The sequence below is a fragment of the Lytechinus variegatus genome, chromosome 1 (assembly GCF_018143015.1).
Source record: "Lytechinus variegatus isolate NC3 chromosome 1, Lvar_3.0, whole genome shotgun sequence".
Taxonomy (NCBI): Eukaryota; Metazoa; Echinodermata; class Echinoidea; order Temnopleuroida; family Toxopneustidae; genus Lytechinus; species Lytechinus variegatus.
The window spans coordinates 93710088-93730139 of record NC_054740.1 but is presented as its reverse complement, the minus strand read 5'-3'; the positions used below and the strand labels follow the sequence as shown (position 1 = coordinate 93730139).

The 20052-nt window shown below is 35.3% G+C and overlaps 1 protein-coding gene across 2 annotated transcripts in view; it reads left to right on the top strand.

Annotated features, from left to right (window-relative positions):
* The first annotated feature begins 8952 nt into the window (after window positions 1–8952).
* LOC121428936 (sodium/potassium-transporting ATPase subunit beta-1-interacting protein 1-like) overlaps window positions 8953–20052 on the top strand; it is a 28655-nt gene continuing 17555 nt past the window's right edge. The window contains exons 1-3 of one of the 2 annotated variants that reach the window (XM_041625840.1): window positions 8953–9175; window positions 13482–13619; window positions 16912–16995. In XM_041625840.1, coding sequence (XP_041481774.1) covers window positions 9116–9175; window positions 13482–13619; window positions 16912–16995 — 282 coding nt within the window. In that variant the 5' untranslated portion in view covers window positions 8953–9115. The remainder of the gene's footprint in view (window positions 9176–13481; window positions 13620–16911; window positions 16996–20052) is intronic. The other variant, XM_041625832.1, reaches the window with a different exon arrangement.

Here is a 20052-nt window from a genome sequence, read left to right as displayed (position 1 = left end):
TTTCACTCATGTTGCAAATTCATTTCACTCAATTGCAAAAAATACGTTCCTCTTTTTTCTCGGCCTGTAGGCGGCGCACACCATTGTTGGTGGGACGAGGACAATGCACCACGAGGTGGGCCCATAAACACAAATTGTAAAGTTTGAATTTATCGCTGATTATGCACAATAGCCAGGGCAATCAGCTGTTGCATTCGGCCCTACGATCAATCACTAAACTTATACGTTTTGTAGGCATGAGGCATGAATACTTCATACATACACTATCTACGGTGGTCATAATGATTGATGAAATGAAGCTTACAAAAAGCTACATTTCACCGGTCAACTCGCTTGTACCTGCACTGCAAAACCAAATTCTCTCCATTTTGTATGAGACATGAATGGGGGGTCACCATCCTCAGAACAGACATAAAAAGTGAGTATACGGGACTGAAGTTGGGTAATGACATCATGGACATTCTCGGCTAACACCACAGAGATGTATACTAATTGCGCGTTATATAAGTATCTCTATGGCTAACACCAACCTTTTCGGGCTGAGCGATGACGTCATCATCCATCTTCAGTCCCGAATACTCACTTTTTATGTCTGTTCTAAAGATGGTGACCCCCCCCCCCCCTCATCACGTCTCGGACAAAATGGAGAGAATTTGGTTTTGCAGTGCAGGTACAAGTGAGTTGACCAGTGAAATGTAGCTTTTTGTAAGCTTCATTTCATCAATCATTATGACCATCGTATGTCAATGAAGTAAAAGACAGACAGAATGGAGAAAAGGGAAATTTCAACACTTATACCTTGACCATTCAGCTCCGTAGATAGTGTATGTAAAAAGCATTCATGCCTCATGCCTACAAAACGTTATAGCCAGACCGGCCGTGCTAGCGATTGATCGTAGGGCCGAATGCAACAGCTGATTGCCCCGGCAGCTGTGTATAATAATCAGCGATAAATTCAAACTTTACAATTTGTGTTTATGGGCCCAGTCCCACCAACAATTAATGGTGTGCGCCGCCTACAGGCCGAGAAAAAAGAGGAACGTATTTTTTGCAATTAAATTGAGTGAAATGAATTTGCAACATGAGTGAAATGTTTTTCGTAGCGAGAGGAATGGGGATATTTACGTGAAGAGCAAAATTTACTTACGGTCTAATACGGCAGCCGTATGTGTTATCCAACAAAAGTGAAAGGATTTGTTTGATCTCAGATTTAAAATGTAACAAGTGAAATTAGATTTTAATTCGTCATGCGGACGAATTAATTGGTCTGTCGTAGATACAGAGATAAACATACATAATTATTTAAACAAATGAGTGGATATAAGTATGAAAGATAAATAGACAAACAGACATACATATTCAAACAGATACATATATAACAAAGATAGATAAATAGATGGCTGGAGAGATAAATGATAGGTGGATAGATAGATAGATATATTAACAGGGGGCGCGAAAACTGGGGAGGGGGGCTTCAGCCCTCCCCCACACTTTTTTTCTGAAACCGTGTACAAAAACGTAAAAATGACCATATGATTGTGATTATTTGCATGGTCCCCCCCCCCCACTTTGAAAACCGTTCCGCGGCCCCTGATTAATAGATAGACAGATAGATACATGTAGATAGATATAGATAGATAGATATAGATAGATAGATAGAGATAGATAGAGATAGATAGATAGATAGATAGAGATAGATAGATAGATAGATAAAGAGACAGATATATAGATTTGTAGATAAAAAGTGAAAGGATTTGTTTTCTCTCAAAATTGAAATGTAACAAGTGAAATGATTCTTCGTCGAAAAATAAATATTTTTTTTGAAAAGTGAAATTAATTTTTTTCAAAAGTGAAACATTTTTTTTGGAAAAGTGAAATATATTTTTTTGAAAAGTGAAATATATTTTTTTGAAAAGTGAAATATATTTTTTTTGAAAAGTGAAATATATTTTTTTTGATAAGAGAAATATATTTTTTTTGAAAAGTGAAATATATTTTTTGAAAAGTGAAATATATTTTTTTGGAAAGTGAAATATATTTTTTTTAAAGTGAAATATATTTTTTTGAAAAGTGAAATATATATTTTTTTTCAAAAGTAAAATATATTTTTTTTTTCATAAAGTGGAATACAATTTTTAAAAGTGAAATGGTTTAGTGCAGCCATTCTCAATTACTTTTTTTGGAGCGCCACATTTCTTGTTGAGAATCTGTAATGCTCCACTATCCATTACGCAAACCAGCAATGTATCAGCGTAGTGGGTCCAGGGCCCCCTGGTGGGGGTCGAGGGGGCAGAGCCCCCAGAAGTTTTGGAATATGAAGCCTTTTAAATTGCCCAGAGGGGCTCTAATTAATATCAACAGAAGAATGCAAATGTCAACAAACTACACAATATTAATATTAGAAGAAAAATGACCAGTGACTTTTTCACATCATATACCAATGATACCACTAGTTCAGACTGTTCAGCACCAGATATATTGGCTAAAGCAAGTGGCGTAATGAGTAAAAAAAAATGAGGGGGCTAGATATGGCAGCTGAAGCAAAAATATTGAACTTTTCAATACAAAATTCTGTATTTTGACATAATATTTATGAAAATAATACAATGTTCAACTCTTTCCCTTTCCTTTTTTTTTCTTGGCCGTGAAACACTTGGGGGTCCCCAATCCCCAGCCCAATGGGTGATTTCAAGTTCGGTGTTGGCCTTGGTGTTGGTGTTAGTGTTGAAATTTCGGTTGCTTCCCCTAGCTCCAAAACTTATTTAGAGCTTGTAAAACCGATCCAGATCACATTATTGACATCTCAACAACTAGTGAGTGACTTTTCGGGACCATCCTCATTTTATGTTTGGTGTTATAATCGTGTAAAAATTGACCCAACACCAACACCAAAAGGTCAACACTGAACTTGAAATCACCCAGTCTGTACGCCAGTGGCTGAAGTTACGTTCTCCTATTTTGCAAGGGCTGAAAATTAGGCGTTGCACCGCACTAACGCCCCAAATTGCCCCTCTCCCTCTACAACTCACGTGCGGTATCATTCATTCAGTTCGTGTTAAGCAAGAGTGCATGCAGGCAATACATCTGAGCATACATGTATTTCACTTTTACAACATTGGATTTTAATCGGCCCCGGAAACAAAGTTTCTGCTTGCTATGTCCCAAATTCATATTCTTTTATGATCAGGATGTTCTTTGAATATCATATTATTTGATGTTTAACTCTTAACCAAAACGTATACTCTGGAAATGCAAAATTTCTCACCGTTGAAGTAGAAATCCTAAAAACGGGGTTTTCAAATCACTTGTGTGGCACATAAGCTTTGTACATAGAATAAATAAAAAGGAGAACACCATTGATCCTCCATAATAAGGGGTTATCGCGGTGCTTAATTGGACAAAATTTGAAGAAATCAATTAACAATTGAGTGTCAAATGAAGAGTTTTTGTTTTCTCTTTGCATTAAAATGATCACCAAATCCTTATTTCCAGGTTACTGGTAGAAACATTTTTTCTCCCCAATTTTTCCTTATTTTTTTTTATACCGGCTCCCAAGCGCCACTCCGCAAGGCTCGGTGCGCCACACGTGGCGCGCGCGCCACCATTTGAGAATCCCTGGTTTAGTGGAAGAGAAACATATTTTTTTCAATTGAAATATATATTTAATTGTTTCCCTATGAGCGTGCCATAGTATGTACCATTAAACGGATATGTATCTCACTGATCAAATAATGCGAGCGCGAGCTGAAAATTTTTGATATTCAGACCTATTAAATAGTTTATCATGATAAACGTACCTGTCTCACTAAACAAACGATGCGAGCGCGAAGCGCGAGCTGAAATTTTTGTTGACCCCAAACATTAATTTTAGGTAGGGGAAGGCGGGGTAAGTTGAGGATATAGGGGCAAGTTGAGCCACCATCAGACATCGTGGTGGTGTCATGTATTGATGACCCATGGCATAACCCCTAACCCCACCACATTGTTTTCCACTTTAAAACAAAAAGTAGTTTTTTAGAGGGAAAAATATGAATTTCAGCCAAAAAACTAAAAAAGAGTGTGATATAGTGCTTTATAAACACACACGTCTTTAAATATAATAAAGACATGATAGCAACATTATTAGGCCAGGTATGGATCTTCATTCTTGTCATAGTCTTTTGGATGCATAATAAATGTGTGGATACAAAATTATCGCACTAAGTTCGGACACTAAGTTCGGACTGGGGTAAGTTGAGCCAAACAGCATGGGGCAAGTTGAGCCATGGTAATTCCTATGGTAATGTATCTTAAAAAACAAACAAACCATAAAAATCGATTGAAATGCTGGCTGAAAGGAGCAAATTTACATGATTGCTCTTTTCCTTTTAAAGGATGTTTGTATTTATAGAGAATTAGCAAGTGAAAAGACTTTGAACAAAAAATTGACATGCTGGTTCTCCCCTCATACATTTTGTACATAGTTTTTGTGGCTCAACTTACCCCAGAAGGTGGCCCAAACTTACCCCATATATGGGGCAAGTTGAGCCATTCAGTGACATCGTTTTTTTTTTCAAAGGTCACGATGACTTTCAGTGTGGGGATAGAAAGTTATATGTAGGTGGAAAATACTTCAGAAGAATTAAATTTCAAGGCAAGGTACTTATTTCGACAAGATTATTAATCATATCAATTCTAACATGCAAAAAGCAAAAACTGTCACAACTTACCCCGCCTTCCCCTATTCATTAAAGGGATGGCCCGGGCTGAAAATATTTATACCTAAATACATAGAGTAGAATTCACTGAGCAAAATGCATAACATTTCATCGAAGTCGGATAACAAATGATAAATTTATTGAAGATTAAATTTTAGCAATATTTTGTGAAAACAGTCGTTATGAATATTCATTAGGTGGGCTCATGATGTCATATCTCCACTTTCCGTTTTCATATATGTTATTACATAAAATCATATTTTATTCATTATTTCATATTTGTTTGAATAATATGTTTCCCTTATAATAAAATAAGTTGCAGCAATAAATATCTAATGCACTGAATCATTTGTCAATCCAATATTTCTAGTTCTTGGAGGAAAAAAATTGAATAAACCTAATTTCATATAATAAAATACAAAAGAACAAGTGGGGATGTGACATCATCAGTCCACGGCCTAATGAATATTCATTACGACTGTTTTCACAAAATATTGCTAAAATTTAAAATTCAATAACTTTATTTGTTATCCGATTTCGATGCATTTTTGGGCATTTTGCTTAGTGAATTCTACTCTATTTATTAAGCTATAAATACTTTCAGCCCAGACCATCCCTTCAAGAGTATACATATCTCATTATAGTCATCTAATGCGGGTGCCAAGCGCATGCTGATTTTGTTAAAATTACACCTAAACACATGGAGCACTTGTATTCATTGTAAATAATGATTAACATACGCATCTTACTGGTAATCAAATATTGCAAGCGCGAAGCGCGAACTGAAATTTAGGAAATTCACACCTGAAGAGGGGCATTTTAAGGCTTGCCTTTAGGAATTCACTGAGACCATGCGTATTTCATTTACCAAATGATGCGAGCGCGAAGCGCGAGCTGAAATTTTTTATATTCAGATCAGAAAAAGGGGACATTAAGACTGACTTTAGGAATTCATGAAGTGCAGACATATCTCACCAATCCACTAATGCGAACGTAAGCATGGACAGGAAATGTTTTATATCAAGACCTTAAAATGTAGCATATGTCACTACATAAAACAATAATAACTCGAAGTCTGAGGAGATATATCTGGTGTATATTGACTTGAAAACGGGAGGTTTTAGTACAACAGGATAATATATCTCGTTGAACGGACAATGCGAGCACCAGGAACAATGGAGATATATAGGCCCTGAGAATATTATACGTCGTTATGAAAACAAAATGTTTGTTATGTAATATACAGTGTGTATCAAAAAAAGTTTACACTTAGAAAAAATCCTGTAAAATTATACATTTGTAATGTCCTGAAAATTTGTCCACATTTTAACATTGGTATAGATCCATTGTTTTAAAAATATTCCCGCTTGAGTGAGCACCACTTACTTTTGAAAAGTTAGTGAAAATGATTTTAGCAGAACTTTGAAATAGTTATGCAAATAAAAGTAGACCTTAATCATGAAGAACACGTGTAATTCAGCTAGTGAAAATAATTTTAAGATATCTTTTACCTTTTTAACTTGTTTCCTTGCCCAAAACAGTTTGAAGATTGCATTGCACCCTACCCCACTCCCCCACACACCTAGGCCATCATATTGACGATATTTGCTTTACACTGAGCTATGATTTACATGAAATGGCTAAGGCTTGATTTTCATTTTGTTTATCATTGTCAAGCTTGGGAGAAGTGTGGAGAAACAAGTATAACATGAAAAATGAAATGTAAACCCACTTTAAATGATAAAAACGTAATGAAAAAATGCTGGAGATGTCTGATATAAACTTTTGTTCAGATTCAGTTATGTCCTCAGATCCAGCTGGCACGAAAAGGGTAAATATTGTGCTAACTAAGTGTTGAAATGTCAATTTGGGTGGCAAAATTGCTACAAAATGCTTGAATGTATCCGTTTTATTTCAATGGACTAAAAGTGCATGGGAAATGTATGAGAAATGTTTCGCAGGGTAAGTTTGATTTCGCCCTTTCCCCTTGACACAGCGTGAAAACGAGCATTTCTGCGAGCTTTACGAAAATGGACAGTGCTCACTTCAATTGTAACATTTTGTCAAAACTTTTACTTTCTTTGGATAGATCAGACCCAAACCCAAGATTAGATGTGAAAAAAATTACCCATATGTTGTAAAAAATTTTTTATTCCCAGTGCTTTTTCAAAGTGTAAACTCTTTTTTGATACGCACTGTAGAATGAAATAATGATAATATAATATAACATCATAATGAACAATAATTCTCCCTATTTTCTCCTTTTCCCTTTTTTTTGTTTCGGGGGGGGGGGGGGCAACAGATTGGGGGGCACGTGCGCCCCCCGTGCCCCCCCCCCGTAGCTTATTTACGCCTCTGCCCTGCAGACAAGGGTTCGTCTTACCGAAGGATCCGTTTTACCCTATTTTCCCCTAATTCGTCTTAAAAGAAATGATGTCTACTAGAAACAGGGTGACCAGACGTCCCGTATTTCCCGGGATTGTCCCGTATTTTGCTTCTTTGTCCCGGCGTCCCGACAAACCCTCACCGGGACGACTAATTGTCCCGTATTTCAGAATATTGAACAAAAATGCATTTGAAAGTAACAAATTTTCATTAGATTATAGATAACCAACATAATTATGACGAAGCAGAGAGAACAATTAAATCGATAACTGTATTCTGCGGTGATTTTCATGCAAACGAACTGGCCTCCTGGCTATGTGTGTGTGGCAGGCTACTAACTATAGGCATGTATGATCGGAGAAAAATTCTCACGGTGCTAACAATCTCACATGATAAACAATTTTTCCACCAAAATAGTCACAAAGTCGGCAGAAAATTCTTGTAATTATTCTCAGATTAATGATTCGGAGATGTAATCGGTGCAAGAAGTTATTCACTTTTCATAGATCTATTTTTTCAGCTTTCGTTTTGAGTCTCGGTGTGTACGATGCGGGGTACGATGCCGCGATGTTTCATCTAATTATTAAGTTTGACAATATGTTTCACTTTGAAATTTTATTCATTTCTAAAATATTTTACTTTTTGAAACTTTTAAAATACATTAAGAAAAACACCAAATAACATTATGATTTTTATTAGATGATTAAATTTGTTTGTTTACTTGAAGTTTGAACTTTTTTTCCTTTTTCTTTCTTTTCTACCCTATCCTTCCTGCATGCCCCTTTTCGTTCCATCTATCTTTTTTTCCTGAACATTTTTTCTCTCTCTGTTCATTTTTCTTCCTTTACTTCTTTTTCTTACTTTCCTCAAATCTCTCTTTTTTTATTTCCTTCATTCTTTCTCTCCTTAAAATTACATTGACTTCTTTCTTCCTCTCCTGTTTCTTTTCGTTCTTTCTCTCCTTCCCTTATTTTCTCTTTTTTCGTTCTCTAATCCCTTCATTCTTCCCTCCCTCTCTTTTTTCCTTTCTTTATTTTATTTTTTCCTGGTATTCTTTTCCATTTTTCTTCCCTTCCTTCCTTTCTCCTTCCCTTCCCTTTTTCTTTTTAAGAATGAAGGAAATATATTTATTTCCTTCATTCTTTCTTTCCTCCCCATTTTCTTACTTTTTCCCTTTAATTCTCTCCTTTATTTGTCTTTCACAAATCATTCATCTTCCCTTCCTTTCCTTTCTTTCTTTCTTTCTTTCTTCCTTCCTTTCTTTCTTTCTTTCTTTCTATATTCATTTCAAAGAATGACGGAAACCCTTTTTTCTCTTTTATTCTTTCTTTCGTCCTTCTTCTGTTCTAACTATTTGTTATTTTATATTTTTCCTTAATTTTCTTTCCTTCTCAATTCATCTCTTTTCTTTCTCTCCTTCATTCTTTCGTTCACCCTCCCTTCCAATTCTTTATATTTTTTCACAAGTCTATAACACTGCGCGTGGGCTTCTTTGTTGATCTTTATTAGTCAATTGTCCCGTATTTCATTTTGTAAAATCTGGTCACCCTGACTAGAAATATAATTTAATGAGTGTCAATGATCTATGATGACAGTAAGACAATATTGTAAACAACACTACTCAGCTGGTTACAACAAAGCACATTAACTATGTTAGAAATTCATCCGCGATGTAAATACAGCCCAGAATCAGGGATATCCAATTAGGCTTACTTTTTTAATACCGGAAATCCTGCATACAGCTTAGATTTTACGGCCAAATTCGTATAAATTTCACACCTTGTAATCATATAAATCTGTTCCGATAAAAAAAAAAGATTTAAGAAAAAGATAAGGAACTACGTCAAAAGCGGAAGTTGTAACTAAAAATTGTGTGATAAGGTCGACATTTCAGAATGGTTAGTCTACGTCTACGGTACGGTGGCGGAATTCAGATCAATCATTTTGAGACGTTAACTGGAGATTTACATGGATTTATAACATTCTTTCCTTGTTGAGAGTGTTTTTTTTAAGAACAAGAGGAGAAGCATGTCATGAAAATGGGTTGTTGTACAAGGCAGTGCACAATGATAACATTATGCATTTTACAGTTGGTAAGTATGAAGCAATTGCGCGGCGTAAGGTAAGCGTAACTCAGTGCTTCATAGTGCCGCACCTGCCCCGTACTCGAACTCGTAGCGATGCGGTACAGCAGGCACTTGTACTGTCACTGCACTGCATGTTCAGCTGCAGAGTGCAGTTCTTCTTCTTCTGATAAAGTACAGTCCACCGACTGGTCGTATTGTCGTACTATATTTGGCAGGTCCGGTTTGGAGTATGTACAGTGCTATCTTAAAATATAATATAAAGTTACTAGTAATACTACTACTTGTACGTGTAAGTGCAGCTAAAAAACCATGCATGCTCCTCTTTTAATAGTGAAGCAGGATGCTCTGTCTGAACTCTTCTTTTGTTTGAAGAGGCTAACAGAGGTGAAATTGACAGTTGGTCTTAAAGAGAAATGCCAGTAGTTGCAGGAAACACTGATTTCATGAGAAAGTCTGTAAAACCAGGCTTAATTGTCAGAATATCATCGAGGATAGTGGTACAGTTACATAAACTGAACTTTGTGAAATCTTGAAATCTACGCTGAAAAAACGTTCACACTGAAGATCCCCAACACAGATAGGCACACATGGGACAGTGTATTATTATTGCTGGAATAAAGACCCGACGGAAGTGACCGAATCCGCGCTTATTTTACTTATTTCTCAGCAATTACACAATTTCTCGCAGAATCCTTTGGCACATATTTTTTATTCATACAAACAGACACTTGGGTGGTCATTATATTAGATTCTGTAAAAAGTGATTTTGAGATCGTTACCAAAACTGGAATTTATCTTTAACATGGACATGTAGTTTAGTTTAGCCTTGATGACTCCATGATGATATTTTGAAAAATATTTTGACATGTATACTTCTTCATCATGGAGCCTTGAAAACCGCCTGCCATATAAGAGACTCATCAAAACAAAGATGAATTTCCCTAGGAAATCCATCTTTTAACTAAGATAAAAATTTTGTCAATGTTTTTGATTTTCTTTATTTTTATTTTTACAAAAAAATTGGTTAATAAAATGGTTAAAAGTTCAAGGTTTCTTACCAGACCGATCTCGGTTATGATGTAACCTTGTTCTCCGTTCTTACACTAACAGTTTCCAATACAGCTTTTCATCATATAATTTGGCTCTTATGTAAATTTGATTCTTTAAATTATTTTTTCTTAATTAAAGATAGAGATTGAAAAATAAATATATTCTTGCCATATTACTTTCCAACAATAGAGGGCATACACAAAAATATGCCAAAAATTCAATTTTTTGAGTGCTCTGGTCAAGTATCTCTGAACATCCTATGTGAGTTTCAGGTCACATGATCAAGGTCAAAGGTCATGTAAGGTCAATGAACTTTGGCAAAGTTGGGGGTAATTGTTGAAATACCATCATAACTTTGAATGTTTACTGGTCTACATGTAGTTCATAAAGTTTAGATAGTATCACTTAACAGCCTGTGTGAGTTTCAGGTCAAATAATCAAGGTCATTTAAGGTCAATGAACTTTGGCCTACATGTAGTTGGGGGTATTTGTATTACCATCATTTCTTTCAATGTTTATTGGTCTAGTTCATAAAATTCAGCTATAAGAGTAATCAAGTATCACCAAACGTTTTGCAGGGCTCCACACTAACCCATTTTTTCTTCTGGTCCAACCTATTTATGTCGGACCAGTAGATACCCAGTTTTTCAAATATTTACTAGTCCGAACGACGGAACCTACATGTAAAATCTACTGGTCCCAAAAATAAAGAAAACATTGAAAAGAGGCCCAACTTTATTTTCTAGCCGTTCGTTACCCCCCCCCCCAAATAAAATGAAGGAATGAAGGACAAAAAGAAAGCAAGACATAAATGAAGAAGGAAAGAAAGAAAGAAAGGAAGGAAGGAAGGAAGGAAGGAAGGAAAAGAAGGAAAGAATAAGAGAAAGGAAGGAAAATAATAAAAAAGGAAGTAAGGAAGGAAGAAAAAAGAAAAGGTAGAGAAAGGATAGAAGTGAATGAAGGAAAAAAAAGAACTAAAGAAGGAAAGGAATGAAGGAATAAAGAAGGAACAAAAATAAGAAAGAAATAAAGAAAGAAAAAAGAAATGAAGGAAAGAAATGAAGCAAGCAATACAGAAAGAAAGAACAAATCCAGAAAGTAGTAAAGGAAAGAAAGAAGAAGCAATAAAAAAAGAAAGGATGAAAGGAGAGATGGAAAGAAGGACAAAAGAAAGAAAGAAAGAGAGGAGGGAAGGATTGAAAGGAGGAAATAAAGGAAGGGTAAAATGATAGATAGAAGGAAAGAAATAAATAAAGGAAGGAAGGGAAGGAAGGAAGGAAGGAAAGAAGCAAGCAAAATAAAAAAAAAGAAAAGGTAAAAGAATAGATGAAAGGAAGAAAAAAGAATGACTGAGAGACAAAGAAAGGAAGAAATAAAAAAGGTAAATAAATGATGGATGAAAGGAAGAAAGAAACAAATAAAGTAAATGAAGAATGAAGGAAAGAAAAGGGTAAAAGGAAGGAATAAGAGAAGAGATGAATATAGGATGGATGTCCATATTTTAAGGTGTATTTCCCCTTTTCACCATTTTGGAATAACTTCTCTAGAAGAGCGTGTGAATCCTTCATTCAAAGTTGTTATTCCTCACCTGCTATTGTAAAGGTAGCTTTGTGTGGAAGATCAGTTTAACAAAAGGCCAATGGTTGAACCCACAAAGGAACTGAGGATAGCGAAAGGTTTAATTCATTGAATTCTTTCACATCTGACTCACCTCAATGGCCATTTCTTTTGTATGCAACCCATACATGTAATGCTACATGTACTCATAGGGTCAGGTTTCAATTATTTTTTATACAGTTTCACATCTTGGTAGGCTCTCATCATGTACATGTAGGCATAGAGCTCTCAAACACACTTTATTAATTTCATAGCTCCATGCTACAGATGTAGACTATACACGTAGTTGCAAAAGTACAGTACTGTACATGTATATTCAAACTCATGTAAGCAACTTAAAATTCACTTTAACCTGCAGAAAATGTGTAAATTTTGTTTGTGAAATTATTTAGATCTATACAGTATGTGCAGATACTTGCCGTACGTACATGTATCTTGTTTACAATCTAAGCTATTGTTGAATATTAAAAAACCAAGTGCATAATTTTCCGCTTTAAGGGTAAAAAGCTTCCAGGGCATATAACTTGTCTTCATATACATTTACATGTAGGGGGTCATGATGTTGAACCAAGTGCAAATATTCTGTTTCTTGGGTTATATATCGATGAGCACGTATCCTGGTAAATCATCTATTAGATGATGTCTGCATAAAGTCTCGCATTGTAGGTGTTACATGTATTTATAGGTTAAAATCAATTTTACTTGAAATGATACTGATTACAATATATAGTATTGTTCTACATATGTACCCTATTTGACATATTGTAATGTTGCCTGGGGAAACACTTTCAAGTCTTATCTTGATAAATTGAGAGTATTGCAGAAAAGGGCAATACAACTTGTACATGTAACAAATAAATTCTAATTATAGGCATCCAAGTACTCTGTTGTTTCTTCGTCTGAAAATGCTACCACTTAGTGACCTTGGGTCGTTCAATAAGTGCGTTGTTCTTGTTCAAACTACATGTACAATCAATGCCCCAAGAATGTACCTTAAAAAAATTATTTCTTCAGAATTCACAAATACATATTCACGTCAATAGGATCTTATTCATTAGCCATTTGCGAGAACAAATGTCACCCTGACCTCCTTTATCATACAGTGGAACAATCTACCTGTTGATATAAAAAACAATAATAAAACTCTTTTCATGTTCCAAAGATTATCCAAAACTTACTTCCTTGACAGATTGTGATTATTTTCCATGTATTTTAAGTTGATGTATTTGCATTTTAGTTAATGACGTATCCAGAATTTATGTTTAGTGTGTGCATTTGTGAATGATGTGGTTGTGTGTATACATGTATGTGTCTTTGTAATAGTTTTCCATACTATTTTTAGCATCCACATGTATTCTTAACCTTATTACATGTATATATATTTTTTTCTCTCTCCTTTTGTATCTTGTTACTTCTTGTAGATTAGTATCCTATGTTTTATGTTAATATTATAAGTATTCCAGGGCCCTACTCACAAGCTTTGCTTTTAAAGGGGTCCTAAAACCAATTCTTCTGATGTATGTTTACTACTTTACTCATTTATGTTGTACATGTATGTACTGTACATGTATCTATTTTGATTATGATGTGGTGTTTTTGGTTTTGAACAAATAAACTTGAACTAATTTCATGTCTCTTTATACAGATTGCTACAACAGAGCGACTTGTCTTTGACTTCCTTGGTTTTATGTGGGTTCCTATGCTGGGAGGATTCCTCAATATCATCTTCGTCCTTTTTGGCCTATTTGGCTCTTATCAATACAGACCAAAATTTATGATTGTAGTAAGTATTAAATCTTAAAGCTGCATGTATGTATTTTGTTGCAGCAAATAATGGTTTCATCATTTTCATGAGAAAGTTTTTGAAATGAAAGTTAATTCAGTCATCATCATTGATCATGATCTGATTCATGTGCATTTATGAACCTACATTAGTATGCTGTGGAATCATGAACTACCGTAATGATCACTCTGAAAATCACCAACACAGATAGGCACATACATGTACATGTAGCAGTATGTAGTCTTACATGTATCATGAATGATGATGTCATTGTCATAGTAGAAAAAATTGGGCTAACATTTTCTGTCCAAGGGCATTGTCAAAAAAATGTACATGCACCGGTACACTATGGCCTATGCACATTTTTTTTTGAAGGGGGGGGGGGTATTAACGTGACCAATACAGTCATACCAATTCATTATATGAATTGGGATGACATGCATGGTTGGATCTGTCATCAGGATAGCACAAACTATGTACTTCAACTTTCACACTCTCAGAGTGATTCAGCTTTATTGTACGGTACAATGTTGATGAAAACAGTTCCATAGTACTGCAGTACACTTGAAGACAGAATTATGGAATTTTTAATGACATGTACTGTACAAAAGATATCTTTTCCAGTGTGTGAATATTGCCGGGGGGGGGGGGGGGGGGGGGTGCAGGGGCACTTACATTGACGAGTGGATACCATGCGCGACCAAATAAACATAAAAAGGATGTCTTTTTCAAGATACTAATGAGGGTGTCAAAAACACTAAAATAATGAAAAAAGGGTTCATGTATCTCCATGTGTATATTACATGTATTTCGCTAGGAAAGCTACATGTATGTGTTTAGGGTCAAATGTAATGTGGAGTGTTGTGGCCCTGTGGATTAGTCTTCTGACTTTGAAACAGAGGGTCGTGGGTTCAAATCTCAGCCGTAATGGCATAATTTCCTTCAGCAAGAAAATTATCTACACTGTGAGCTTAACCCAGGTGAGGTGAATGAGTACCCGGTAGGAAGAAATTCCTTGAATGCTTGGAGCACCTAGGCAGCCCTGCTAAAGCCGGGGTAATAACAAATAGCAGGGCCCGCTTGGAGAACAGTTTTCAGAACTGAAGTGGCTTCCCTGGGTAAATTATCATTAATTTACGAGGGTATAAAAAAAGACTGAAATATTTTATAAAGGATGTCTTTTTTGCCCTGACAGTCCACACTACGTGTTTAGAGTCTGATTTGCATGAGGTGGGGCCATACTGGACCCAATGGGGGTTCATTTCAGGGAATACCTGCCAAGGTTTCCAATGCTGAAGTTCACCCTGACAAAAAGTTTATTGTAAAAATAGCAGAAAAAATAATGAAAAATATTGACGAAGGTTTGAGAAAAATTCATCGAATAATTAAAAAGTTATTAGTATTTCAATTATTTGATTTGTGACGTCATATGCGAGCAGCATTCCTACATTGCGAATGGTAAAAAATCAATGAAATTTCATTTTCTCAGAAAATTGAAAATGGTTTTCACTGTACCTATTGTATATCAATCGACAAATCATTTCACACACGATCATGAATAGAAAAGATAATTAAGTCATCAGGAACCATAAAAAATTTGAAATTCATGCATTTTATATTACATAACACATGAAGCAGCTGCTCGTTTATGACGTCACAAATCCAAAACTTTGAACTCCAATAACTTTCTTATTCTTTATCGGATTTTCCTCAAATCTTCACCAATAATTTTTAATGTATTTTCTGCTATTTTTACAACAAAGTTTTCTTCAGGGTGAACTTCCCCTTTAAAGGACAAGTTCACCCCAATAAAAACTTGATTTGAATAAAAAGAGAAAAATTCAACAAGCATAACACTGAAAATTTTATCAAAATCGGATGTAAGAAAGTTATGACATTTTAAAGTTTCACTTCATTTTACAAAACAGTTATATGCACATCTCGGTCGGTATGCAAATGAGGGAACTGATGACATCACTCACTATTTCTTTTGTATTTTATTATATGAAATATTTTGATTTTCTCGTCATTGTCATGTGAATGAAGTTTCATTCCTCCCTGAACACGTGGAATTCCATTATCTTAACATTTTGTGCTTCAGGCAAGGAGGTCCTAATCGTCAAATTCCTGAAAATTGAAATATTGTATATTTCAAACATTAAAAAACAAAAGAATTAGTGAGTGAGTGACATCATTGACTCTCTCATTTTGGATGTAACTGGCTCGGTCATATAACTATTTTGTAAAAAAATAAGCGAAAATTTGAAATGTCATAACTTTGTTATTTTACATCCGATTTTGATGAAATTTTCAGCATTGTGCTCGTCTGATTTTTCTCTATTGATTCAAATCAACATTTTTCTGAGGTGGACTTGACCTTTAAGGGTAGGGTTTCACATGCCAATACTGGTTAATAAGGGATGCATTTTCAGAATATGGAAAATACTTGTTTAGGGTGCTTTTTGGAACCCCGTGGTCACGCATGGTATTCACTCGTCAATGAAAGTGCCCCCCCCCCTCGGATATTGGAAAGTGTGTTAACAGGGCTCCACACTAACACTTTTTTTCTACTGGTCCAACCTCTTCATGTCCGACCAGAAGATGCCCAGTATTTATTTTATTGGTCAGAACCTGAAATTTACTAGTCACCTGAAAAAATAAAAAAAGATCGGAGTTTATTTTGTTGTCTTTTATTGCTTTTATTTCCCCCCCTCCCCCCAAAAAAAAACATGAAAAAAAATTCATGAGAAACGTTTTTCAATTTTAGAGAGCCATTTTTTAAGATGCCAGAGCCATATTTATAAAAAACAAAAGAGGATAAAATATTTGTATCAATTTGATATGATCTGGGACCATCGGACCAGTACCAGTGACGCGTTCTGTGTGTATACTGGGGCCCGTTGCAGAAAGAGTTGCAATCGATCGCAAGTCTAAAAATCATGCGCAAGTCCCAAATGCGCGTTGTTGATTGGTCGAAAATGAAATTGCGCATGATTTTTAGAGTTGCGATGATTGCAACTCTTTCTGCAACGGGCCCCTGAATGGACATGTACTGTACATTGTTTACGTACTGTGCAGTTAATACATGTAGGCTTTATTCATGTCTAATGTACATTGTACATGCAGTTGTAGAAGACCCAGATGTAGTATGAAATTTGTACAATGTAATATTAACCTGCCATATTTACCATGTTTTCATGTATGTACATGTATATAACATACATTGTAAAGCTTGCATCCCATGGGTGTAAACATAGCAGGGAAATCATATTTTTGTTGTTCTTTTTTACAGTATTCATTATGGCAATTGCTGTGGCTTGGTTGGAATATCTTTGTCATATGTTTGTATTTAGAAGCAGGAATTCTTTCACTTGAGGTAAGAAATCACTATCCAATTTTTCTTTGGTTTAATCTGTATTCAGTGAAATTATTATCATTATTATTCTCATTATTACTATTATTATTATTATCAATTAGTATTTTTATTGTTTAAAGGCTAATATTACATGTATTTTCATTTTTTACTAGAAATATTATACATACATCATTACATGTTCCGTTGGACCTTTTTTTGTCTTTAGGCCTGTCTGACTTAATGTTGATTTTACATATTTCATTCGATTGTTCCTTCAGTATTAACAATAATTACATGTACTTCTGTAGATCTAGATGGTGTCCCCCACATAAATAGTTAATTTAGAGAGTAACTCATTAAATTGGATTCAAATTAAGAAAGCTATAAGTTTTGCTTTTGATTAAAAAAAAACCTGGTAAAATATGCATCCTAGTTGGTATGCCCCTAATGCAAATAAGGGAACAAATGATGTCATCCACTATGTAAGTGCATGTAGCTCTTTTGAAGTATTATTATAAAGATATAAAATTTTCCCCTAATAATGTGAAACATGTTTGATTCGTCCCTGAACATGTGCAATTGTTGTTTTGAAAAGATGCGATATACATGTACACTTCGAAAAATAGATGAGAGTATTGCCAGTTTTTGTCTCACCTGCATAGCAGAGTGAGACTACATGTGTAGGCGCCGCTTTTCCGACGGCGGCGGCAGCGTCAACATCAAATCTTAACCTGAGGTTAAGTTTTTGAAATGACATCATAACTTAGAAAGTATATGGACCTACATGTAGTTCATGAAACTTGGCCATAAGGTTAATCAAGTATTACTGAACATCCTATTAGAGTTTCATGTCACATGACCAAGGTCAAAGGTCATTTAGGGTCAATGAACTTGGACCATGTTGGAGGAATCAACATCAAAATCTTAACCTGAGGTTAAAAGTTTTTGAAATGTCATCATAACTTAGAAAATATACATGTATGGACCTAGTTCATGAAACTTGAACCTAAGGTTAATCAAGTATCACTGAACATCCTGCATGAGTTTTATGTCACATGACCAAGGTCAAAGGTCATTTAGGGTCAATGAACTTTGGCCGAATTGGGGGTATCTGTTGAATTCCCATCATAACTTTGAAAGTTTATGGATCTGATTCATGAAACTTGGACATAATAGTAATCAAGCATCACTGAACATTTTGTGCAAGTTTCAGGTCTCATCATTAAGGTCAAAGGTCATTTAGGGTCAATGAACTTTGGCCGAATTGGGGGTATCTGTTGAATTACCATCATAACTTTGAAAGTTTATGGATCTGATTCATGAAACTTGGACATAAGAGTAATCAAGTATCACTGAACATCCTGTGCGAGTTTCAGGTCACATGATCAAGGTCAAAGGTCATGTAAGGTCAATGAACTTTGGCCATGTTGTTTTTTTTATTGAATAACCATCATATCTCTGTAAGATTATTGGTCTAGTTCATAAAAAGTGGAACCATGTATCACTGAACATCTTGTGCTAGTTAGAGTAGTTTTCAAAGTCAGCACTGCTATATTGAACTGCGTGATGCAGGTGATACGGCCAGAGGCATTCTGTGCTAAAAAGAAATCTCTGTAAAGACGCGCAAGCGTATAGTGCAAGCGTATTGAAGTCAATGAATTGACGCAATCTCACTCCTTTGCCACACCTCCTAGTGGAATGGATTCCATTGGTTGAGTTGTATGAGAGAGAGCTATAAAAGCACATTTCTAATTGGATATTGATTTAAAAAAGAGTGTGTCTTACACTTAAATTTTTCTCAGAATACATGTATTCGGAGAGATTTTAAGGGTATTTTATCTCACTGATTTTAATGTAGATAAAATTTTTTATTTTATCTGAGATAAAATGGATCTCAGAATACCACCCCTGGATTATAGTGAGTTTACATAAGTATGCTTGCAGACTATACATTGTACATGTATTACATTGTAGCCTTTATTATTTGTACATGAACAATTGAACATGTAAGCATTTCAGACCTCCTTGGTACTCTTTCTGAAATTTTAGCACAGAAAGGTCATATGAAGCAGGATAGGTCATTTGATAGATGGTATAGGTTTACCTGCTAGCAGGCTGCTACTGTACATTCCATAGGGATGTCTTTACTGGGTGGGTAGGAGGATGTGTTGATTGACAGCTTGAGCTCATAGTGTATTATCATAATGATGTTGATATTTGGTCTTGCCGGCATATCAGAGCGAGACTATAGGCACCGCTTTTCCAACGGTGGCGGCGTCATCATCAACATTGAATTCTTAACCAAGGTTAAGTTTTTGAAATGTCATCATAACTTACATGTAGTCATATGGACCTACATGTAGTTCATGAAAACTTGGACATAAGGGTAATAGTGTATCACTGAAGATCCTGCCTGAGTTTCAGGTCATACATGTATGATTAAGGTCAAAGGTCTATTACATGTACGGTCAACAAACTTTAGCCATGTTGGGGTTATTTGAGGAATTGTCAACATAACTTAAAAAGTTTATGGATCTAGATTATGAACCTTGTCCAGATATAAGAGCAACCATGTACTGTATCCCTGAATATCAAGTGCGAGTTTCAGGTCACATGACTAGGGTCAAAGGTCATTTAGAGTCAACAATCTTTTTGGTAATGGTGCGGGTATTTGTGGGATTGTCATCGTACAATAAGTTTATGGATCTACATGTACATGTAATTTTATGAAACTTGGACATAAAAGCAACAATGTACATATATCCCTGAATACCCTGTGCGTATTTCAGGAACATGGCCAAGATCAAAGGTCATTATAAAGGTCAGTGAACTCTGGTTGTGTATGTGTTGAATCATAAAGTTTTTCCTAGAAAGTTTATGGATCTACTCATCTACATGTAGCTCATGAATCATCAACATAAGGGCAACAAGTATGAATGACTGTTCACATGATTATGGTCAAAGGTCATTTTGGGTGAATGGACATAATATTTTAATGTTTTCTTCTGTGAATATTTTAGCTGTTTTCAAACTTCAAAGGCGGCACTGCTGCTACATTGTATACATGTATAGCAAATT